The 22,106-nt window shown below is 49.3% G+C and overlaps 1 protein-coding gene across 1 annotated transcript in view; it reads right to left on the bottom strand.

Annotated features, from left to right (window-relative positions):
- Window positions 1-22,106, bottom strand: part of CACNA1H (calcium voltage-gated channel subunit alpha1 H) — a 211,854-nt gene that overhangs the window by 34,795 nt on the left and 154,953 nt on the right. Inside the window, 12 exon segments of the mRNA XM_029957787.1 lie at window positions 248-374; window positions 2,397-2,581; window positions 2,691-2,759; window positions 2,886-3,009; window positions 3,388-3,488; window positions 4,162-4,596; window positions 6,014-6,222; window positions 8,737-8,827; window positions 11,410-11,565; window positions 13,094-13,211; window positions 13,841-14,026; window positions 15,007-15,158. Of these exon segments, the coding sequence (XP_029813647.1) occupies window positions 248-374; window positions 2,397-2,581; window positions 2,691-2,759; window positions 2,886-3,009; window positions 3,388-3,488; window positions 4,162-4,596; window positions 6,014-6,222; window positions 8,737-8,827; window positions 11,410-11,565; window positions 13,094-13,211; window positions 13,841-14,026; window positions 15,007-15,158 (1,953 nt within the window).

Genomic DNA, 22,106 nt, shown 5'->3' with positions numbered 1-22,106 from the left:
TGAGCTGGTGCTGTGCTGTCCCTCAGGGAAGTCTGTCTGCTCTTCTAATCCTGAGGACCTACCAGTGAGCAGATGTCAACCCCACCCCGGGGCATTTCTCCCAGATCCTGGCTCTTCTTTCCTGACTGAAATCTGTTTTGGGGATATTTAAGCTCATTACTTCCACCTTAACCCCAGCAGGTGAGAAAAGCAGCTTCCCTTTTGCAGCAGTCACTTACAGATGGCCACGGTGAGGGAAATACTCTACCTGGACCCCTAAAATCCCAAAGATAATGAAGAAAGCACAGCAGATGAGAACAATATTCCCAATAGGCCTCAAGGAGGAGATCAAGGTTTCCACCACCAGCTTCAGACCTGGGGCTCTGCTGATGACTCTGGAAAAAAATGACAAGACAAAGAAGCTTTTAATTTTTATGCATGACCTGTTATTATCCAGCTGCTTTTCCTCTTCTCTGGGCTGCAGGGAAGCTGACACAACCCTCCTCTACCTGCAGGCAGCATTCAGAGACAATTAATGACTTATCTGGACAAGCAGAACATCCTCAGTCACATTAGATGGAATTCAAACCATGTCAGACACCCTGTCAGCAGAGCTGGACTGTTGCTGGTCAGAGTGAGGAGGGAAGACTCTCTATGGGCAGAATATCCCAGAGTTCCCATTATGGGGCTGTTTGTACCTCTCTCCAGAGAGGTGACCCCTCTGAGGGCTCTGATCCAAGCAGAGGGGCCCAAACCAGGCAGGAACCTCCTTCCTCACACAACAAGTGTGAACAAATTTACAGTGGTGCTGGAGACTCTTTCTACAGGTGGAAGAGTAGAGGCCTGGGGCCCCAGACAACTTTTCAAACAAAGTAATTCCAATTTGCTTCCTAATTAGTTCCTGAGCTGCCCCTGAGCTGACAGGAACGTGTGAGCAGCAGCTCCACAGCCAAAGGGTCAATCCCATCAGGGAGCAGGTTGATGTGAGGGCCCTGGAGTGCCCTGAAGCAGGTTTTTGGGTATTTTGGAGAACAAGTGTGTTGCTTTCCTGTATGAGTGCCTGGAGAATGGCTCTCCCATGGGTGTCTCAAAAATGTGCTTGCACACCTAAGTATAACAAGCCCAAGCAGGCTGTTGTGGGAAGGAGAAGGTGGGTGTTTTGACTGAAGAACATCCAAGCTGGTTTTAGGAGGGGTCTGTAGAGGGGACAGGGTGAGTTCTTGCAGGGAATGATGCCTTTGTGGCTGCCAAGCCCAGAGAAAAGAGCAGAGCTGTGTCTGCAGGGACAAGGCCTTTCCTGTTTGAGAGAAATCATGTGGAGTCTGAACTGCACCTCCAAAGTGTTAGGAATGGTCCCTGGAGTAATCCTAGGAGAGGCTGTGCTAAGTGAAGCCATAGTGAGAGGTGATGAATTCCTTTCTATTCATAGGATCTGGCCTAGTTATTCTCAAAGACTAATTTTCTCTTTTCCTTTTGCCTTTCTTTAGGAACTGCCTGTGCCCTGAATTCTGTTCCTAGTTATGTGGGTCAGACAAGTGCCCTGAGGTGCTGCCAGGGTGACTTGGCCAGGGTGACTCAGTGGCTCCTGGTGAGCCAGCACTGCCAGGGGACCCTGATGCCACCAGCAGAACAGAGCATGGGAGCAAGAGAGGAGGTAGAAACACTAAATTACTTGTCACTGAGGAAACACAGAGCAGCAGCTGCTCTTCTTGTGGTCTGAGTCTAAAACATTGGCTCTTCCTATCACTCTCACAAGTGTGGCTTTGCACCAGAAAGCCTGCAGGTTTCTGGAGGTGACTATCTCATTTCCCCTGAAATTTCATTTAAAAAAGGCTTGTGTTTCTTGCCAAGCAGGATGGAAATAGAACTGGAGCTGGGAGTGATAGAAATCCCCCCAAGCACCATCACTCTTTGTTACTGCATAATCACAACCTCGATACAAATTCTCTTTACTCCTTTCCTCCAGCACTGAAAGCTCTCCCACCCTGTGCCTGGCTGAGGGAGGGGTTGTTGTGCAGTGCTCTGAGCAGGCACTGGAGCTTATCAAATCCCTGTCAGCACCTGTTCAATGGCAAATTCTCTGCCATCCAATGCCAGCTCTTCGCTGGGGGGCTGTGCAGTTGAAGAAGGAGCCAGACTGACTTGCAAAACCCTGATAAAAATGCAGTGTGGAGGAGGCACTGACTGCACTCGCTGCCTGAGTACGATAACACCTCTCACTCCAAACTCCAGCCGCTGGTTTCCGTGCTGGAGAAGATGAATTATAACTCATTTCACTGTTTTCAAACAGTTTCACCAGTTTAGTGCTCCCCAAAGACGCTTCTCCTCATATTGCATTTCAGTTTTTCGTGTTATTAAGCCAGACCTTGATGGATCATGTGCAATTTTTTCAATCTCTTCGATGTACCAGCACATACCGGAGAGGTCTCAAGGTCCGCAGAAGCCTCAAAACACGAAGGACACCCAGGATTTTGGCTCCTCCTGCTGATGCCATGGACACAATAATGTCAATGATAGACACAAAGACCAGCACTCCATCCAGAACATTCCAGCTGCTCTGCAGGTAGGTGTTCTCCCCAGAGAAAAAGCCAAGAGCTACCACCTACAGCCAAGAGAAGAGAGACATTTAAATCTTCCCCCAGATCATAACTATGCCACGTTCTGGTCTTTGCCAGGCCTCGCTGTGGGCCGTGGAATGAAGCTGTAATTACCTTAACCATCATTTCAGCCACAAAGATGGCAGTGAAGATGTAATTAGAAACACTGAGGAATATCCTTTCCTGCCAAACAAAGAACAAGAAAGAGAGGCAAAGTTAGAAAACAAACATCTTTTCTGTCGCAGGGTCTTGCCCTGAGAAGATGAAGCTCTGGATGGGGGATCAAGGAAGACTGAGCCAGGTACTCACCGTGCTCTGTGGGTCTATGTCTGGTCTCTCCAGTGCAATAGTGATGCAGTTGAGAAATATAAAGACCAGCACCACGTGATCAAACATTTTGTGGGCAATGACCTTCTGGCACATCACCCGGAACCTAAAAAATGGTGGGGAGAAAAAAGGTCCTTCGGGTGTCTGGGGCAGTAACAGACTCCTACCCAAAAGCCTTCCCCAGGTGTGCTACCAGCATCAGCCCACGTGGTGAGCCAGTATTTCCATTCTTCAGCCATGATTATCATTAATTATTAATTACTATTAATGCTGGTTAAATCACTCTTCTTCCTAGATGGGCAGGGAGTGAACCACACAAAACTTCTGCCCACACAGAACAGAAGAAGTTGCTTCAAAATCAGAAACCGGATTTCTAAAACCCTGTTATCAGAGAGGGAGTTTTCTCAAGGGAAGACTCGCTAGGAATGCCCTATTCCACCACCACAAAAACCTGCTGGGCTGGCATTTCACTGGGATTTCTTACCGATTCTGGGGGGAAAACAAGTAGAGGGACCAGTCTTCGTGAGTCTTGCACCACTGGGGTTTGTAGGGCTCCAGGACTTTGCGGATCCGGTAGCAGTAACTCTGGGAAAAAAAAGAAGAAACACCTTTTCTTCCTCTTTTATTTTCCTGCCTCTTCAACTTTCACAGGCTTTTTGTGAAAGGGGGGTGGGAGGGGGCAGTACATGGGATTTCACAGTGCCTGTGGGCTGTCACAGCTTTTGGGACAGAGCTGTGGTGGGCATTGTCACAGCTGTCCAGCAAAACAGGGAGGAAAAGGGGTGGAAGAAGGGGCTGCTGTAGAGTGACATATAAACATGACAAAGCAAGACTTCTAGGCAGGTGTTGTTTTGACACCCAAAGTTGCCTGAAACAACCAAAAAGCTAAGTAGAAAACATTCTTTTCAGGCTTTCAAGATGCCAAACAGCTCTTGTGAGAAAAGACATTCACTAGTTGTTTTGTCCACAGCTCCTTTTTGGAGGCATCCTGGGCCAGTGGGACAATCTTAATCAGACTAAAAACAAGGCAAATGGATGCACAGCCCCTTATGGGAGACCACTGTAACAGCCCAACTCAGTGGCTTAAAAAAGATATCTTCAAGGAAGGGAAGGCCCGTCCCTCGGATGGGGATCGACGTTCCCTACACCAGCCACGAGGCAGCAACACATTTCCACGATGGATTTTTTAACCAGCCCTCCTGTGTTAAGTGGAAAAGCCACTTAACACAGGAACCCCCCAACCTCCCCCCCAACTCACATCCTCCATGTCGTCCTCGTAGTCCAGGGCATCCTCCTTGTGCCCGTCGACGCGCAGGAAGAGCTCGCTGGGCACGTGCACCATCTTGCCGTTGCAGTCCTGGAACTCGGGGGGCAGCACGGCCACGGGGCTCACCCCGAGCGAGTGGCGCACGGGGGGCAGCTGGAGCAGCTCCGGCAGCTCCAGGGAGCCGCGGTAATCCAGGGATTCCGCCCGGCGGTGCAGCGAGGGCCGGCTGACCGTGCTGGACTTGGCGTCGTCCGAGTCGTCGTCGGTGCTGCCCTTGCCCTCCCCGGAGAGCAGGGACTCCCTCTCTCCCGACTGGTTCTTCTTCTTGAGGCTCGGGGCTCTGCCCAGGCTGTTCCAGCTCGAGCGCCGGCTCCCCCAGTTGCTGCTGGTGCCCCAGTTGGCGCAGGGGGAGCTGCGGAGGCTGGACTGGGAGAGAAGAAAGACAGTTGAGGGTTTGCTTGCAGGAGGAAGCCAAGGGATGGGGCATTTCGCCCAGATTGGAAGATCCTTCTTGTTGCAAGTCTTGCCTTCCCCTCCCAGTTCTCCTCGCTGCTCCCGTTCCATCAGGCCAAACCTTGGAATGGGAGCCCAGCACCTGGCCAAGGCCAAGCTGAAGGTGCTCCTGATCCTCAGCTGTGGCACAGCTGCCAATCCTCCGTCCTGTGTGACCTCCCACTGCCCTGACAACACCAATTCTCCAGGAAAACCGAACCCAAAGACACTCTTGCTGAAGTGCTGTTTTCTTTTCTCGTGTTCCTCAAGTCCATAACCTCCCTGCCTTCCAAAGGGCCCCTGGCACCCAAGTGTCCATTGGGAATCATGCCCCTGTTTCCAATATTTTCTCTTCAATCGAATGCCTAAGGCAGTGGAATGAATGTTTTTCCTCACACAGATTTCTGGCACAGATCAGGCTGTGCCAGTGCACTTTGGCAGGCTGAGAGAGCTTAAGGTCAGTGCAGAAAACCCAGAAGGAAACTCCTTTTCTCTCCACGGCTTCCTCCCAGCACAAAGTGAGGCAAACTGCCTCCCTCCTCCTCCTCCTCCTCAGTGCTGCTTCTCTGACTGCTTCATCTGCCTCTGGCTGGTGGCACGGACGTGCTCTCCCAGAAAGGATTCAAAGAATGAACAGCCCTCTCCAGCACCTCACCATCCCATGAAAGCCCAAGGCAAACAACAGTCATCTCTATTTTCTTTTCAAAAGCATTACATTGACTAAGCAGCTTTACCGAGGGGGATAGTGGTTCTGCCTCTGCCTGAAGTGCCTTCACGGTCTGCTGCCCTGATCTGAACATGATACTGCAGTTACAGAGCACAGGAACGGGACAATAAGCGGCAGCAAAAATCCACTTTGTCTGTTGACCTGCTGCCTGTTTACACAGAGCTGCCCTCCCGCTCCCCCTGCTGCAGGCAAGCACAGGCAGCTGCCAAAGCAGAGCTCCAGCCAGACCTCTGCTCCATGAGCTGTGCCTGCTGGTAGTCCATCAGCCCGCTCCTTGTTCCCTCTATTTCCCCTCCAGTGGGGCTGCTGCACTGTAACCAGAGCTCAGCTGGGTTGGGAAGGACAAAAAATGCTTCACCCCCCTTGTAAATCCAAGATACAACCCCAAAAAAGATACAGCCGAGGGGGGAAACAGGCCTCGTCCTCATGGGATCACCTGGCAGCTCTGCTGAGACACCACAAACGGCCAGTGTGGGTGGGAAAAGATTCCTGCTCCTCCTCTGAGGGGGTTTTGGGGTAACTGTGTGAACTTACGACTCGTCTCAGGCTGTGAATCTCCACTGAGGTGGCTTGGCCTGGACTTCCAAGCAGGAAAACTGAATCCCGGTACGTCCCGGAACCTACCAAGGACTTCTGATCGTAGCTGGCGGGGTCCAGGGAAGCGTTGCTGCCTCTCCTCGAGTCCACAAAGGTGTGCACGGAGTCCATGTGTGGGGAGCACTTCGGGGTGGGCATCGGGGTGGCCGCCGTGCGCAGGATGATGGGAGGGGGCATCGACCCCCTGCCCTCCAGGTGCCCGTTGGGGGTGACAGCCAGGGAGTACATCTTCATCTCTGGGCAGAGGGGAGATGTGGGAATCACTTTTCCAAATCACAGAATCACAGGACATGCTGAGCTGGAAGGGACCCACAAGGATCATCCAGTCCAACTCCTGGCCCTGCACAGAACCATCCCCAAGAGTCACACCCTGTATCCCAGAGGATCATCCAAACCCTCCTGGAGCTCTGTCAGCCTTGGGGCTGTGCCCACTGCCCTGGGGAGCCTGGTCAGTGCCCAACCAGCCTCTGGGGAAAGAACCTTTCCCTGAGATCCAACCTGACCCTGCCCTGACACAGCTCCAGCCATTCCCTGGGTGCTGTCCCTGGTCCCCCCAGAGCAGAGCTCAGTCCCTGCCCCTCCTCTGCCCCTGCCCAGGAAGGTGGAACTGCAGTGAGGTCTCCCCTCAGTCTCCTCTTCTCTTCCAGAGAAGATAAGTTCCCCCCCACACTGTGTTAAAAGGCATCAGGCAAACACCACAACCTCCTAAGAGGCTTTCAGCCCCACCTGGACTTGGAACTCACTGCTCTCCAAAGGAATCATGGAATTATAGAATGGTTTGGGTTGGAAGGGACCTTAAAGGTCACCTTGTTCCAACCTCCATGCCATAGGCAGGGATGCCACCCACTAGATCATGTTGCTCAAAGCCCTGTCCAACCTGGCCTTGCACACCTCCAGGAGGCTTTTTTTAGTCACTGTTTCTTGGGATTTAGAGAGGAATTATAGTTATGAGGACTAGGAGAAAGCCTCTGAGGAAAGGACACTGAGGACTGGCTAAATTCACCCTTTTAAGTTTACCTCCTGTCTGTGTCCTACAGTGCAGCACAGAGATTTTTGTCCAGTTGTGATGTGCTCCAAGTCCCTTCATGGGGAAGGTACTCAGCAAACAACAGGGGACAGGAAATGGAAGCTGCTTTTACACTCCCACCCATAACAGAGAACTCTAATGGCACTGTGGTCATCACAAAAAGCATCTCTTTTAGCTGCTAGGGCAAGGACAGGCTGTAAAACCCATGTTCACACTGAAGCCAAACCAGACCTAACACCTCCAGCCCTACAGAGTGCCAGGATGCTCCAAACCAAAGGCTGCTTTCAAACCCAAAACTAGAGTTGAACTAGTTCCTGCTTTACTGGGCTTGGTGGGTCCTGGTTTCACATCAGAAATCAGTTCATTTTTCAGAACCAATCTCGAGGAGGGGGAAGGATCAGCAGGAAAGCAGGGCAGGGCTGCAGTGAGGAATCCAAGTGAGTGCATTCCCTGCTCTGGCTGCTCTTGCAGTGCACTTTGCTTCTGTTGGATCATCTGTTCAGCTGCTGGTTTGTGCACAAATACCTGACCTGCACCACAGAAGGCCAGGGGAACACTGCCATTTCACCCTGGGGGTGGAAGTTTCAGCTCCAAATTTGCTAATCTGCCAAACACATTCCTCTTGGCCCTGTATGTGTTACAGACCAATGGCTTTGCAATAGAATTGTTAAAGCCTTTTGGCTGTTTAGTTACCAGTTGGCACCTCTGAGACTTATGGAGGCACACAAGCACTCCTGGACTTCAGTGGCAAGTCCAGCCCTGTTTTCTATTCCTGTATTACCTGAGAAGAGGTGACAGTGTTTTTTCCCCCCTAGAAATCTCTTGTTATTTGAAGCTGTTCAACAAATAGTTGGTGCAAATCTGGTGTAGAGTTGTGCTGTGGGTTCCCTGCCAACCATTTGCAATGGATATTTGATCACTTGGTGTTTGGGATTTGTTGCTTCATCTGCAGACTGAGCAGCTCCATCACTTCATTGTGATCCAGCTCTATCTCAGCTCCCCCAACAAATTATTCTGCCCCTTCCTCAGCTGAATTCCATCTGCTCACCACAATCAATATCATCTCCTTAGTTGAAACAAAACCCAGTTTAGAAACATTTAAAGTAATCCTAGCAGAGCCCAAGCTGGGAATCAAAGTACAGAGGAACTAAAGTGGCTCCTGTTTGCCATCATGCCATTCACTCTGTTAAAATATGGGATCCCTCCTTGTCACCTCTCTGGCTGCAAACTCTGCAGAGTGAAGGCTGTCACCTACTATTCCATGTTTTTATCACTCTGGTACAGTGTGGCCTTACCTCAAATCGATTGCCAGACCCTCCTGTAACACAAATGAGCAGCAACATTTCCATCAATCAAACCTCACCCAAATGCATTTGTGTGGGAAACCAAAAAGAACAGATGAGAACATGACTGATTTGAAAAGCTGCTGAGAAGTAGGGTGAGAACATTGCTGTCAGCAAACCATTCTGCGGGAACGGGACAGGAGAAATGATGAGACACAGCAAAATATTCTCGTGGAGTTTAAATTAGAAAAACATCTGTTTGAAGGAAATATCAATGCTCATTTAGCTTTCACTTTGCAGAGCTGCTCTGTGGGCTCAGCTATCAGATTAGTTGCCAAATAAAAGGGATTCTTCCAGTTTTTCCCCCCATAAGTTCCTGTGAGAAGATATGGAAGCAGAGTCACAGCTGATCTCAGGAAAATGTGGACACAAACCCCCACCTGTTGCTCGGAGGTCTTTCAGCTTCTCAAAATCATCATCAAAGTTGGCAGATGTCTTGTCCTCATCCGTGTCTGACCTAGTGGCATCACCCTGCAGAGAGAAGGGGGATAATTAACAGACATGATAATTTGGATTACTCAGCACCTTACTTCACACTTGGACAGGAAGGAGGATGATGTGGCTGTTCCTGCCATGTCGTGTTTCCTACTTGCACCAGCCTCCTGGAACAGTGATTCCCAGAGGACACCAAAATGCAGCTGCAATCACAGGAGTGACCACGTGGCATGGTGGGGTTCCATGTTTGCACTCCCCATGATCCCAGCTGAAAGCACTTAGAGTTTGATGTCAAAGGATGCTGAAGGGTTTTTCTTCTTGATTTGACAGGCCTGTAAATTTGACTTAGATGTGAAAACCCAGCCCTGGCTTGCTTCCTTCAGGCCGGCTGGTAACTGAGATTGTACTGGGAAATCTCTTGGCAATGCTGAGGCAGAGGGAATGAGGCAGCACAGAGAACAGCCAACCACCCTCACCCTGGCTTTCCTCCTGAAAGTCCAGTTAATTTTCCCTTTCAAACATATCTACTACCAAAAATGATCAGCCTGGGACAGAAGAACTTCTCCTCCTTGCTGCGGGAGAGATTCCAGCAGACTGTTGGCTTCGCTCTGGCTGGATTCATCAAGAGTGCAGAAAATGTGTGCAAATTGATAGCAAATGGTTGGATTAAAGCAGCTGATCCCAGAAGAAGGAGCACAGTTCCCTCACTGATGCCTGAACAAATCACCACGGTTTCTGGAGACACGGCGCTGAAGTGGCAGCGAACTTAATTTCGTCTGTGATGGATTGCAAACTGGTGCAGCCAAGCAGCCAGGATGACTGAAAGGCTTGAGCTCCCTTATTCATCTTCTCTGTTTTAGAGCAGAAACACCAGCAGATGAAAGATTTGCATGATTTCAGAAGGTTTGTCTGCTTTCCCAGAGCAGCTCTGGGGTAGATTTCAAACTGACACGGGAACAATGTAAGCACAAATATGCAATTATGGTCCTGTTTGAAGTCTGGCTGCTTGTTGGACTGAGCACAAATGTACTAAAAATGGGTTTCTGGCCATTTAAGCCCTGTTCTCTTCTAGGCATACTCCTGGCAAACTTGCTCCATAGGCAGAGCAGAACCTGGGATCAAGCTGAGACCGTGCCCTGAGATTCACAGGGCAGTTTTTCTGTCCTTGCTGAACCACTGCTGATGGTTCTGAGTTCACAGCAGCTCTAACGTGCACACTCTCAGCTGCACAAGTCTCCCAGGAGTCACTCTCCAGTTAAGTAAGAGAAAAAGGGAGGAGAAGTGCCCTCAGTGTCTTTAGTGACTGCTAAGAACAACCCCCTGTCAGAGGGCAAAATCAAAGGGGACAAAACAAGAATTCTGCCATAATCCCAACCAACCAACCAACCGAACCAGGGATGACAAAAGAAAACCCAGCTCCACTGATACTTCTTCCAATGAGGCTGCAAACATCTTTGGTTCACAACCACAGCTAGAACTCTGAGCAACCTGGTCTAGTGAAGGGGGTTGGAACCAGATGAACTTTAAGGTCCCTTCCAACCCAAACCACTCCAGCATTCCATGATTTACAAGTGCAAGGCTTGGTAGCTGAAATCCAGCCCTGAGAAGGGTTTTCTGCAGCACAGCTGATTCCTCTCCCCGAGACAACTGACAAGCCCACGGGCTCCATGTCAGGGTTTACAAGAACTGGGAGTGGAGGGCAAAATGTGCCTGCAAATGTCATGCCCGTGGTTGGTGGCCTTTTCAGAGGCAGTGCTGAGTGAGTAATACAAGCTTTGCAATCCAGTGCTTACACACATTTAAATCATGGTCCATAACAGCTCTGAAAGGAGCCATTAAGCCTGAGCTTAAAGCCCAGCCATTTGTCTGGCTCAGTGATCAGGCACTTGGAGGGTTCTGCACTCAGAGGTTGCCCCTTCCTGGCTTCACATGAGCACGTCATGAACCTCCAAGAGGGCAGGTAAGGAATGGGATCTGCTCTGTACAGAGATACCTGCAGGCTGCCAGGCTGCTCAGCAGAGAAAACTTTCTTCTACCTTAAAGCATCATCCTAAATATCTCAAAATTTAATGTTTCAAGCCTTGAAATGCAGCTTTTGAACAGCTGGGCTATTTGTGCTGCTGTGCAAATAACACAGGAGGGACAGAGTCCCAAGGGAAGGCTTGGACTGAGACCCAGGTCACATCCTGCCTGGTCCACATGACTGGAACTGGTTAGAATATAAGGTCTTCCATAGAGTAGAATATATATATATATAAAATATATATATATAATAGATTATAGAATATGGAATATAGAATAGAAGGCCTGAGGTTTGCCATAAAGAAATGCAAAACACAGGATTTATGGGAGACTTGCTGAGTGAAATTACTCCTAAATGATTTCTTCTGTGTCACACAACAGACCCTGGAGCAGATCAACCAAAATCCTGGTCTCCCCAGTCTCAGTGGGCCTTAATTACGAAGATTGATTTGGAAGAGCTTCATATGCCCAGCCCAGCTCATCTACACCCCTTAACTTTAAATTTTGGGCTGTTTGCATGGCAGGATGTTGCACTGACACAGACCCATCCCTGCAGGTGTGTCAGTGCTCTCCCTCTCTCTGCTCCCACCTCTTACCTCTGCCTGGAATCCCTCCACCAGGATGGCAACGAGGAGGTTGAAGAGGACGTAATTCCCGAAGGTCATCAGGGCCACGAAGTACAGAGCTGCCCACGAGGAGGTCGAGGCCATCCCGTTGTACAGGACCACGTTCCAGTCCTCCTGAGTGAGGATCTGCAGGGAAGGGAGAGGGAAGGCTCCAATTACTCCTCCCATGCACAGCAACCACGTTCAAACACCGTCTCAGCCATTCCTTCCCCTGCTTTTGACCTTTTCTGAGCGTAATCACTCACAGGTCTCACAAGGTAAGGCAGCAAAAATGTCCTTTATTTAGATCTTCACATGAGAGCTCTCTCCTGGCCAAACCTCCCCTCTGGCACTCAGAGGACTAGTTCAGATCCCAGATATCATGAAGGATGCACTCATCCTAATCCCATTATTTCGTGGAGGTATTGCCTCCTTTGATAACCATCAGTAGATAACAGACCTGAGGCCACAGATCTTGTCTCCTTTCGGGCTGCTCTTTATAAGGCAACTGGAGCTGAAGGAAAGGGTAAGGGACAGGATATTTGATGGGATAAATGACATTGGGTGGCTCAAGAAATTCAGGGAAGCAAAGTGGTTTCCTTTAGGTAAAAGCACTGACAAGCTGGGCATAAAAAAAAAAAAAAAAAGCACACATCCTTGCAAAAAGCCTTGCTCCAAGGGATTTCCTCAGAGCTTTCCTGGAGCTCAAAAATCCTGGGGCCTAGGCAAAATGGATGACAGATTTGTGTTCCACATTAACTTGTGCTTGCAGTGAAAATGGCCTCAAACTCTCCTGCAAACAAGGCAGCTTTGGGGAGACAGGACTGAATTCAGCTGCACTGAGTCATGTCACTAAACACCCTTCATGGGACACAGGACTGAGCCCTTGTGCTCTGTGCCAACTGCAGCTCCCAAGGGAGTGCCAGGATAAATCCAGAAATCCGTGTGTTGGTGAGAGAAAAACGTGAACTTCTGAGGCTGCTGCTGATTTGCCTTTGCTCCTTTGCAAGAAGTCCTGTTTTTCACAGTTCTATTTTTCTCCAGGCTGGTTTCCACCCTGAATGATGCTGTGGTGAACACCTACCCTGTGCTGAGAAACTTGGCTTAATGTTATTTACACCGTGCTCCACTCGTAGCACTGGGGCTCTAAAATCTGAGCCTTGAAACAGAAAAGACCAATCTTTGTATTAAAATTGTCCTTGAGATAGCAGCTTATTGTGGAATATGTCGGTAATTTCAGGCACAAACCAGATCTTGGCTGCAGAGGAAACACAGTTTTTTACATAAAGACTTTCCCAGCACCTCCAGCTCTGATTTGTGACAGTATTTGGCACTCCCAGTTACATGGAATTGTTTGCAAAGTGCACTTTTGGGGCAGTGCAGGTGAGTAAGGAGACAGAAGTCTGCAGAACAGGGGCAGAATGGGCAGCAGACTGTGGGTCTTGATCTTATTGATTACATAAAAGGAAAATAAGGGTGGATTTCCTTCTTCTTTTGCTCACAAGAGACATGCACGGTGCTGATTTTAGCAGATTGCTTCTTTATCAGGGCTTACAGACACAGAAACACAATCTCTCTTCCCTAATAACTGAACTTGACACTTATTGGAATAGTTCTGTGAAATAAAAAGTCCACATGTTCCACATTAAAACTCCCCCAAGGACCCAGAGCTTACCTGAAATACAGTGACAATGGCCCAAAGCAAGGAATCAAAATTCTTCCTGTCTGGAACTGTGTCTCCTGTATCAGTTTTCAGGCTGAACTTGCATCCAAAAAGATGCATGCCAAGGATGCTGGAGTGGGGAGAGGGGGAGAGGAGGGAAATATTATTGTGGGAAATATGGTTGCAGGGAGAATTGCAGTGATTTTTTGCACACTTTTCCCCTCCCAGTGTTTTGGGTGCTGGTGGAATCTCCTGGGAAGACAGGATCTGCTCCAGCACTGCCACGATCACTGCTCAGACCCTGCAATTTGGCTCTTCTGTGCCACATTTCATTACAATTTTTGACACTAAAGGGACCTCCTTCACCTAGAAAATAACAAACCATGTTGCCAGCTCCCTAATCCAACTGGTTTCCAACAAAAGGGTTTTAAGGAGCATTATAGGGTCAAATGGACCAATGTCTTGGGGTCTGCACAACCTCCATCACAAATATAACACTGGTACAGTCCAGTAGTGACAGTGTCCTCTGGCACAGCTAAAGGAGCCTCTCAGGGACCTGAGGAGCAATTGTTGCCTGTTTGTGATCCTCATCCACCCACAGAATTAGAGAACTGCAGGAAAAACAGACTGAAAAGGGGCAAACAGTCTGCTGTGAGCAGTTCTACCCCCCAGGAGCCTGCAGTGTCCCACTATTCCAACCTCCACGTCCCTTAACCAAGCTGGGCAATCAATCAGAGAAGAGCTGCAAGCCTCTGGTACCTGAAGATGAAGATGAAGAGCATGAGCAGCATGCAGAAGGTGGCCACGTTGTCCATGGTCTTCATGAGCACGACGAGCTGGCGGCGCAGGGCGGGCATGAACCGCACCAGCTTCAGCACCCGGAGCAGCCGGAACGTCCGGAGCACGGACAGGCCCCCGTCCGACTGCCCAATGATCTCCCAGACACTGCAGGAACACGGGACAGCAGCTGGAACCAGCAGCACCACCCGGGGGAAGCCCTGAGGGTGGTTTTCCTACAGCTTTTCCTACAGGGATCGCGCCCTTCAAGCCCCACGGGAGTGTTTATTTGCCTGCTCCTTTGTTGCTTCTGGAAAACACCTTCACTCCCAGTTCACCTTCACATGCACAGCTTATCTCCATCACAGCTGGATTTTGATTCTTTAATTCCCTGGTTTTCTGTGGTTCCTCACAGCACATTCCCTGCCAGGCTGCACCACTCCAGCCTGTCCCAAGCCCACCCACAGAATGTGGATCACCAGTTTGCACCACGAACATCCACAGGGATTTACATCTGCTGGGCGGGTTGGTTTCATCAGGCCACAGAATGACCTGTGTTTTGGGTCTTTGTTGCTCCTCCTTTCTCTGAATCAAAGGGATGGGCCAAGGGAAGCCAAGAGCACTATCCTGGGTTGCATCTGTGTCTCCCTTGAATTCTCTGCCCCAAATTACTGACCAGCACTGCTGGAAAGAATCCCAGCTCTGAGGGGCGCACAAGTTCTCGCTCACGTTCTGTGGCACCTCCAGTTTAGGCTGGGACAGTGTTCCCTGGGAGAGGACAGCAGAGCAGTGCCCTCTTTCCCTCCTGCTTCCCCCATTCCAGCCGGAGTTGTGTTCATTTGGGACAGGGAGGGGGCACTCTGCTGGGATATGGACACTCACTGCTCTCCTTTCCCAGGACCAGCCACTCTGCACTTCGGTGGAAAATCACCCCCAGTGCCAGATGTGTGGCATAAATAGACTTTGCTCTCCATCTGCCAGGTCCATTTACTTTGGACAGCCCTTCTAAACGACAGGGATCTAAAATGCCAGCACAATTATAGCACATCCCAGCCCTGGATTAACACATGCCACGTCATTCCTGCTCCCCATCCCACTCCCCAGCCAGGCTGAGCCCTCGGAAAAGCAGAGAAAGAACCAGCAGTGACCTGATGACAACGATGATCCCGTCGAAGATGTTGTAGGGGTTCTTGATGTAGCCAAAGATGCCAAAGGCAAGGAGTTTCAGGAGCATCTCCAGGGCAAACATGCTGGTGAAGACGATGTTGCTGATCTCCAAGGCGTTGGTCAACTCGTCCGGCTACGAGGCAGAGAAGCAACGGGGTCAAAGAGATGCACAGAGGAAATGGGAAAGCCTGGAATGTTCCTCCCACTGGGATTTGTGATAATGGTGCACAAATGCTACACCTTCCCATATTCCTCCTGGAAAGCCCTGGAGGCAGATGAATGTCTGAGGGGGACAGCAGACAAACCTCATGGATGGTCCCCGTGAGTCTTAGTGGAAAGACAGAATCCCAGCCCGGTTCTGGAGCAGCTGCAGAACAACTGTGCCCACTGCATGGGCCCAAAAAATTAAAGCTTTCCAAAGGAGAGGGGTTATTTACTGTTCCAAAATACAACTATCCAGCTGAATGGCTGGTGTGGCTTCTAAGCTTCTGTCTGGACTCACATGGGTCAGGCTGCTTTTACTGCACTAACCCCAGCAGAACTTTATAGATACTGCAATATCCAAACCAGGACCACTGGTTTGGATAGATGAATATTCACATTAAACTGACATTAAAACAAAGTATTTCTCTTCCAGATATCTCTTAAGAGAATTAGGCAAACAAGTGTCAGTGAAAGTCAGTAGGATCAATAGTTTTACATCCCTTGAGATATTTGTCTCCCTTTGGAAATTGTCCCCAGAAGATCCAAAATGATCTTTCCTTCTGAAGCCCTGGTTAGTAACACAGAGCAGATTTTGTTCAAGTGACAGCAGCGTGGACCTGAGACTCAGGATTCCCTCCAGGACCAGTGTGGGTTTCTCTGAGTTTACAAGGCTTCATGCAGCTCAAATCCAAGAGTTTTCCATTCCTCTCCTCTGTCACCAGCACCGAATTACCTTGGGCTACAATCTTGTTTTCAGACAGAGCCTGAGATCCTCTTTTCCTGGCAAGTGCAGCAGTGACTGTCCAGCCCTCAGGCTCTGGCACAGCAGGGACAGACACAAAAGGAGGGATGGGGTTGGCCCAGTCCCTGGAGCTGCTCCCTCAAACAGCACCAGGCTCTGCAACGTGCATTTCTACATTTCTAGTTCAAGGCTTGTTCCTCTGCAAGAGAAAATGAGTCTTTTTCATTTCCTTTTCCTCAGTGTAATAACATTGTCTAGGAAAAGGTGTGATTTTCATATCTGACTCATCTCCTGGACTGACAATGGTTTCCTTTATTCCCTGTCCCTCATTAGACACCACGGTAAGAACTGGTTGTTTCTTGGGGACGTTGTTGCACTGAGGGTCCGAAGGGAGAGACCATTGTAATACTGTGGCACCACCACATTTAACTCCACACTCTGCAAACCAAACCCTTGGCAATGGAAGGAGAGGGTGAAAGAGTTAACTTGACTGCAGGAAGAGCCCAGACATCCACTCCTACAGGCAGTGCCAACCTGTGGGCTGCTAATGAACCATCACTCACTGCTAAATCACTTTATGCAACAGTCTGTCTGTTGCTCAACCATTTATCCAGGAGAAAGCACTGAGAGCTCAGTCCTCATGGTTACAGTCCATACACACCAATTCCCAAGGGACACCAGAGGAAGGACTGTGCAATTTTCAGTTCTTTAGTCTCCAGGAAGCACGTGAGCAGCAGGATCACCTGCCTGCCCTCCTCACACCCTCCTCCTGCAGGGAGGGGATTCCCACCCTTACATCCACCCCATTCCCTTCCCTGATGGTGCCAAAACATCCTGGGCAGCAATGAAACATCCCTCAGCAATGAAAACACAGCTGAAGAAAAGGGGTGCTCGGGGGTGGCACCGAACCAGAGCCCCGACAGAGACTGAGCTGAAACAGCCCTGTGGGCTCCCAGGAGCCTGAAAGTCACAGTGGGGACAGGGGACACAGTCACTGTAAGTCACAGTGGGGACAGGGGACACAGTCACTGTAAGTCACACTGGGGACAGGACACCACACTCACAGTGTCCTCAAGCTGTTGGTCAGGACCTGGCATGTTTGGTGGGGTCAGACAAGGGCACTTCTGACCAGCAGCAAAATAACTTGATAAATTCTTGTGTCCCTCTGGCAGAGATTGAGAGCTCTGGGACAGGCTGTGACTGAGAGTGTGATTGCCAGTGGGACAGGGTGTTCAGGGCAGGCTGGGGATGGCTCGTTAGAATGCTGAGGCTGGGAAATTAATGACAATCATCAGCAAGGAATCACACAGAATTATCTGAGGTTGGAAAAGACCTCCAGGATCATCAAGTCCAACCTCTGATCCATCCCCACCTTGTCACCCAGCCCAGAGCACTGAGTGCCACATCCAGTCATTCCTTGGACACCTCCAGGGGTGGGGACTCCACCACCTCTCCAGACAGCCCATTCCAAGGCCTGACCACCCTTTCCATGAAGAAATTCCTCCTGATGTCCAATCTGAACCTCCCCTGGTGCAGTCTGTGGCTATGTCTTGTCCTGTTACTACTTCCCTGGGAGAAGAGGCCATCATCATTCCTGACAGGAACTGCAGCTTGGTGGGGTTGTTCTGTAGCACTTTCTGCTGGGACACATGGAAAACCTGCCCACTGCTACCTCCAGACCCTTGTACTCTGCCACACAGCAGCCACCTCATCCTCTGAAGTCAAGCTTAGTGTGGTGCTCTCCAAGCTCACCTTGCTGCTGCTGCCAGATGTGCTACCAAGAGTCACAATTTCACCATCAAAACTTGGAGAGCTGATGATCACTTCAACCCCCCTAATCCTGTAGTTATGCAAATACAGAATCATTAAGGCTGGAAAAAAAACCTCTCAGATCATGGAGTCCAACCATTAACCCAACACTGATGGGAAGTCATTCTCAGAGCTATTACCAAAAAAAGCGTGTCCTCCTTGAACAGACTGAGCTGAACAAACCTAAAAACACCCTGAGGCAAATAAAAAGAATTTGTAGGTTGTTACTCTCTAAAATCCCAATTTTTCTAAGCCAAGGTTGATATTTGTCTGTGGCCTGTGGAGCACATGGCATCTGCCAATGTCATTGCCTGAACCCATTTACCAATTTCCTCTGACAATTTGTGCCCTTATTGCTTTGTCTCCAGCACCGTGACTTTTGTTTTGTACACAAGTTCAGGGAGTGCAGGAGAAAAGCTGCAGTGCTCTGTCAGGGGAGGGGAGAGAGGGGAAGCAGAGGACAAGGAGGTGGCCCAGCTGAGGTCACCGGGAGCCGTGACGAGGAGCTGACCCAGCAGATCAGAGCCCGGGGCGAGGCTGATGGACAGCAGGCACTGCAGAGCCAACCTCGGAGCAGGGATCTTCATTATCCTTCAGGGATCATGTGTGGTGTGAGGCAGAGCTAACAGGGTGACAAGGACTGCTGTCAGGAGGGATGTTGGAGCAGGGGCACGGAGGCAGGACAAGGATGGATGGCCCTGAGCGCTGGCCAAGCCGCTGCCGGGAGCTCTCGGATTATTGGAGTGGAAGCTGAACAGCAGATGAGCCAAACACCCAGTGCTGCAGCCTTCAAGTGTAATGACCTTCTCTCGACACCAACCGGAGCCCGGAAAACACTCCATGGATATTTTTATGCCTCATGAAATGGTTTATTGCTCACAGCAAACATTTCCCGCTCCTCTGGCTCCCCGATGAGCAAAGATCCAGGAGGAGGGTCAAGGAAGAGCCACTCAAAAGCCAAGATGGATGTGGCCATCCCCCTGGAGTCAGCCACTAGGAGACACTGTTGTTTTGTTCAAATTGAAGCCAACCCCAAAGCAGGAATTTTTTCCAGGAGTCTTTTTCTACGGGTAAAACAAAATGTTGGATTTGCTGAAAACAAAACTTCTCATGATGAGGATTAGTTTTGTCCAACTTCCTGGCTGGAAGATAATGAAGTTGCAACAAAACTTAAAAATTAGTGCAATGTCCATTTCGACCTTCTCAGAAAAGGAAATTTCAGGCTTTTGGCTTGAGAGGTGGTTGTGTCATGAAATGCAACTTCCTTTCTAGCAAGGAATGGTTAACAAAGCTTGGCAGCAAAATGATGCACTTCCAGGAGAGCAGTTCTAAAGTGGGGTTTTTTGCCATTTTTTTTGTAAATCTTAACAACTCTGACAGGGAAACTATTTGCCCACCATTGGGCTCCAAACTGCATCAGGGAAAAATTCCCTTTTCAAACTCAGTGCGAGAGAGCATGACCCCTCATCAAATGTGGGCATCTCCACATCTTTTGCTGCTGCAAATATTGATCTTCACATCAGTCCAGGTTTTCAGAACCAGGCCAAAAGGCAACCAGGTGGAATTGCAGGAGGATACAAAATGCTCAGGAATCCCCATGGTGGATGCAATATGGGCAATGCTGTCCCACTGGTACAAGGGTCCACAGTGCCAGATGTGGGGGCTGGAACGGGAATTGCTGGAGACAACCAGCAAAAACAAGCACAGAGAGTGGTTTAACCCACAAGTCCCACTGGCAGGTCCCAGCAAACATTCAATAAAGGTTCAGGTTTGAGTGTAAACTTTATAGATTTCAGATTCAAATTCCCATCCCTTGGCTGCAGGAGTTAAGTTTCCCACTATTCAAGGGAAGGGGGATCAATCTGTGAGATTTCAGCATCCTTAAATCTGAGTTTAAAGGAAGAGCAAGCCTCGACTGCAGGCAAAACATGTCCCACCTCCGCTCACTCTGAAGGCCATATTTATGCTGCAGAATATTCCAGAGATTCAAAACTATGCTTTTATTAGGGACAAACCTCAAATGTTTCAGCAGTTCATTCTGAGTTCAGATAAACAGACAAAAAAAAAAAAATCCTTTCCTAAATAGTTTAGGCCTGAAAACCTCACAAGGCCAGTCTCCTTCTGAGAATCTGATACTCTCAGTTTTAGCAAAGGCGCAGCACAACCCCCCAGAGCCTTCCTGGAATCAAGAAATTCAATAAAAGAGAAACCCATAATGGTCAAATTATTGATGGCTCCTACAGGCAGAGAATGAAGAACGGGAGTGGGACTTTGCAGCCTTAGATTCTCTTTGTGCAACTGAATTACTGCAGTTCTTCAAGGAAGATCATCTCTTTGTGCCTCTCTTCCCTCTTTCCCATCTTCCCCCTCATCTCTTTTGATTGCTGCATCCACAACCACCTATTTTACATAATTTAGGTTAAATCCCCAGCAGGGCACTGTGGCTGGGGCACCTTTTTGCTCCGAGACTGAGGAGAAATAATCACACCTGGATAAAACTGGAGAAAAGGGCTGTTGGGCACCTTGTCCTTCCTGCTGAATGAACAGGGAAGGAAGTTTCCAGAGTGAAAGATGTGCTTTGCTCCAGAAATCCCCCCCCAAAAGCCAAGGTAGCTCCTGAGCTGGGAGAGCTGAGGCTGGCAGAGCCACGAGGAGCAGTAAACAAACCCTGGACATTCAGTCTCATAAACATCCTTTGCACTTGGGCTGTTTTTTTTAACTCTAGTCCTGAGCCTAAAGCTGTCAATGGGATTTTGAGCACTTGTTTATGTTGGCTTTTCTGCCTTACATTTTTAAGCTGAGCCTGCAGAGACTCTGACCAGGTAGAGCAAGGAACTGTCAATCTGCTCTTTGCTTCTGGACACTCCGTGTTGTCGCTCCTCACCTCACTTTTGAGCAATCACAATTTTCCAGTTACCAGGTATTCCACTGCAACAGATTTCACCTGTCTGCAGTCCCTGGGATCATCCCTGTTTCACAGAATTAAAACCCAAAGGGAAGGCAGGAGAGGCAGGGAGCAGGGGACAAGGCATCCAGGGACCTTACAGACCCAGTCCCACCCCTGCCATGGCAGGGACACCTCCCACTATCCAGGTTGCTCCAAGCCCCTTCCAACCTGGCCTTGGACACTTCCAGGGATCCAAGGGCAGCAACAGCTTCTCTGGGCAACCTGTGCCAGGGCCTGCCCACCCTCCCAGGGAACAATTCGAACATTCCCTGGATGAGAAGGGAAGGAGAGAAGCAACATCTCCCAAGCAAGGACTCGATACAGCCACAGTTCCAAGCAGAAGGGACGAGGTTGCCCTACACTCTGCAAGCTGCTTGTTTTCAGCTACAGCTCCTTCACCCCAATGCCCCAGGAGCAGTCTGGGAATAGGTCCTCTTGGAGGGAGTTTCAGGAGCCAGGGGGTCATGGTGGAAGCACAGCTGTCAGGGAATGGAAGTGACACCCCAGCAAATGTGAAGGCTACATTCTGACCTTTATTTTTCTCCCCTTCTCTTGCTTGTCAAAGTCTAACTCGAACAATTCTGATATTTCTAAGGTAAGTGAACAACCAACCAAACAGAAAACCCCCAAGCAACTGCAGACCTGGCTTCTTCCTCCTCTGCATTCCCTGCCCTTAAAAAATAGGAATGATGCAAGTGGGCCTTTCAACTTCTGCATTTGAAAACATTTCCTGTGTAAACCATTTTAATGTAGTTTATTTACTACAAGACTGGACTCTTACTGTCTTAACATCAACTTCAAACCAGTTTAGTCAATCTAGACTGAGGTTCCAACCACAGAAATTGCCTTCCTTTCATGTGATATAACTTCTCTTACTAGGAAAAACGGTCTGGATGGTGTCCTCCCATGCACATGAGAGCAGTTCCAAGTTATTTATGCTCTTTGGCCTTGGAAAGAGATCAGGGATTTGAAGCAGGATGCCCCAGCTCCAAGAAGACTGCCCTGGTCATAAAGACCTTTGCTATTCTGAGGTGCCACTGCCCCAAATTTAACAGCCAGCCACCACAACCTCCCAAACCACAAGCCCTGCTCAGGAAGGGTTTATCTGTCATTAATGTCTCTGCTAAAACTGTGACATGGAGGAGTTTGTGCTGCCTGATGAAAAAAGTGTTTTGCTGAGAGATTTCCAAATGGGCTCTGCTCAAAAGCAGGCTGGAAACAGAAGGAAAGAGAGATCTCCTGCTCACACCTCCTGATGGATGTTCCCTCTCTGGCTTTGGAATTAAAAATGAGAATTTATTCTCTCAGTCACCTCTACTCTCAGGTTTTATGCCTTCCTCTAAACGGGATCCTTCATGTGGAGCGATAACAGTTTAATT

The sequence above is a fragment of the Manacus vitellinus genome, unplaced genomic scaffold (genome assembly GCF_001715985.3).
Source record: "Manacus vitellinus isolate BGI_N305 unplaced genomic scaffold, ASM171598v3 scaffold_12_pilon, whole genome shotgun sequence".
Lineage (NCBI taxonomy): Eukaryota > Metazoa > Chordata > Aves > Passeriformes > Pipridae > Manacus > Manacus vitellinus.
This window is presented reverse-complemented; position numbering and strand designations above follow the sequence as displayed.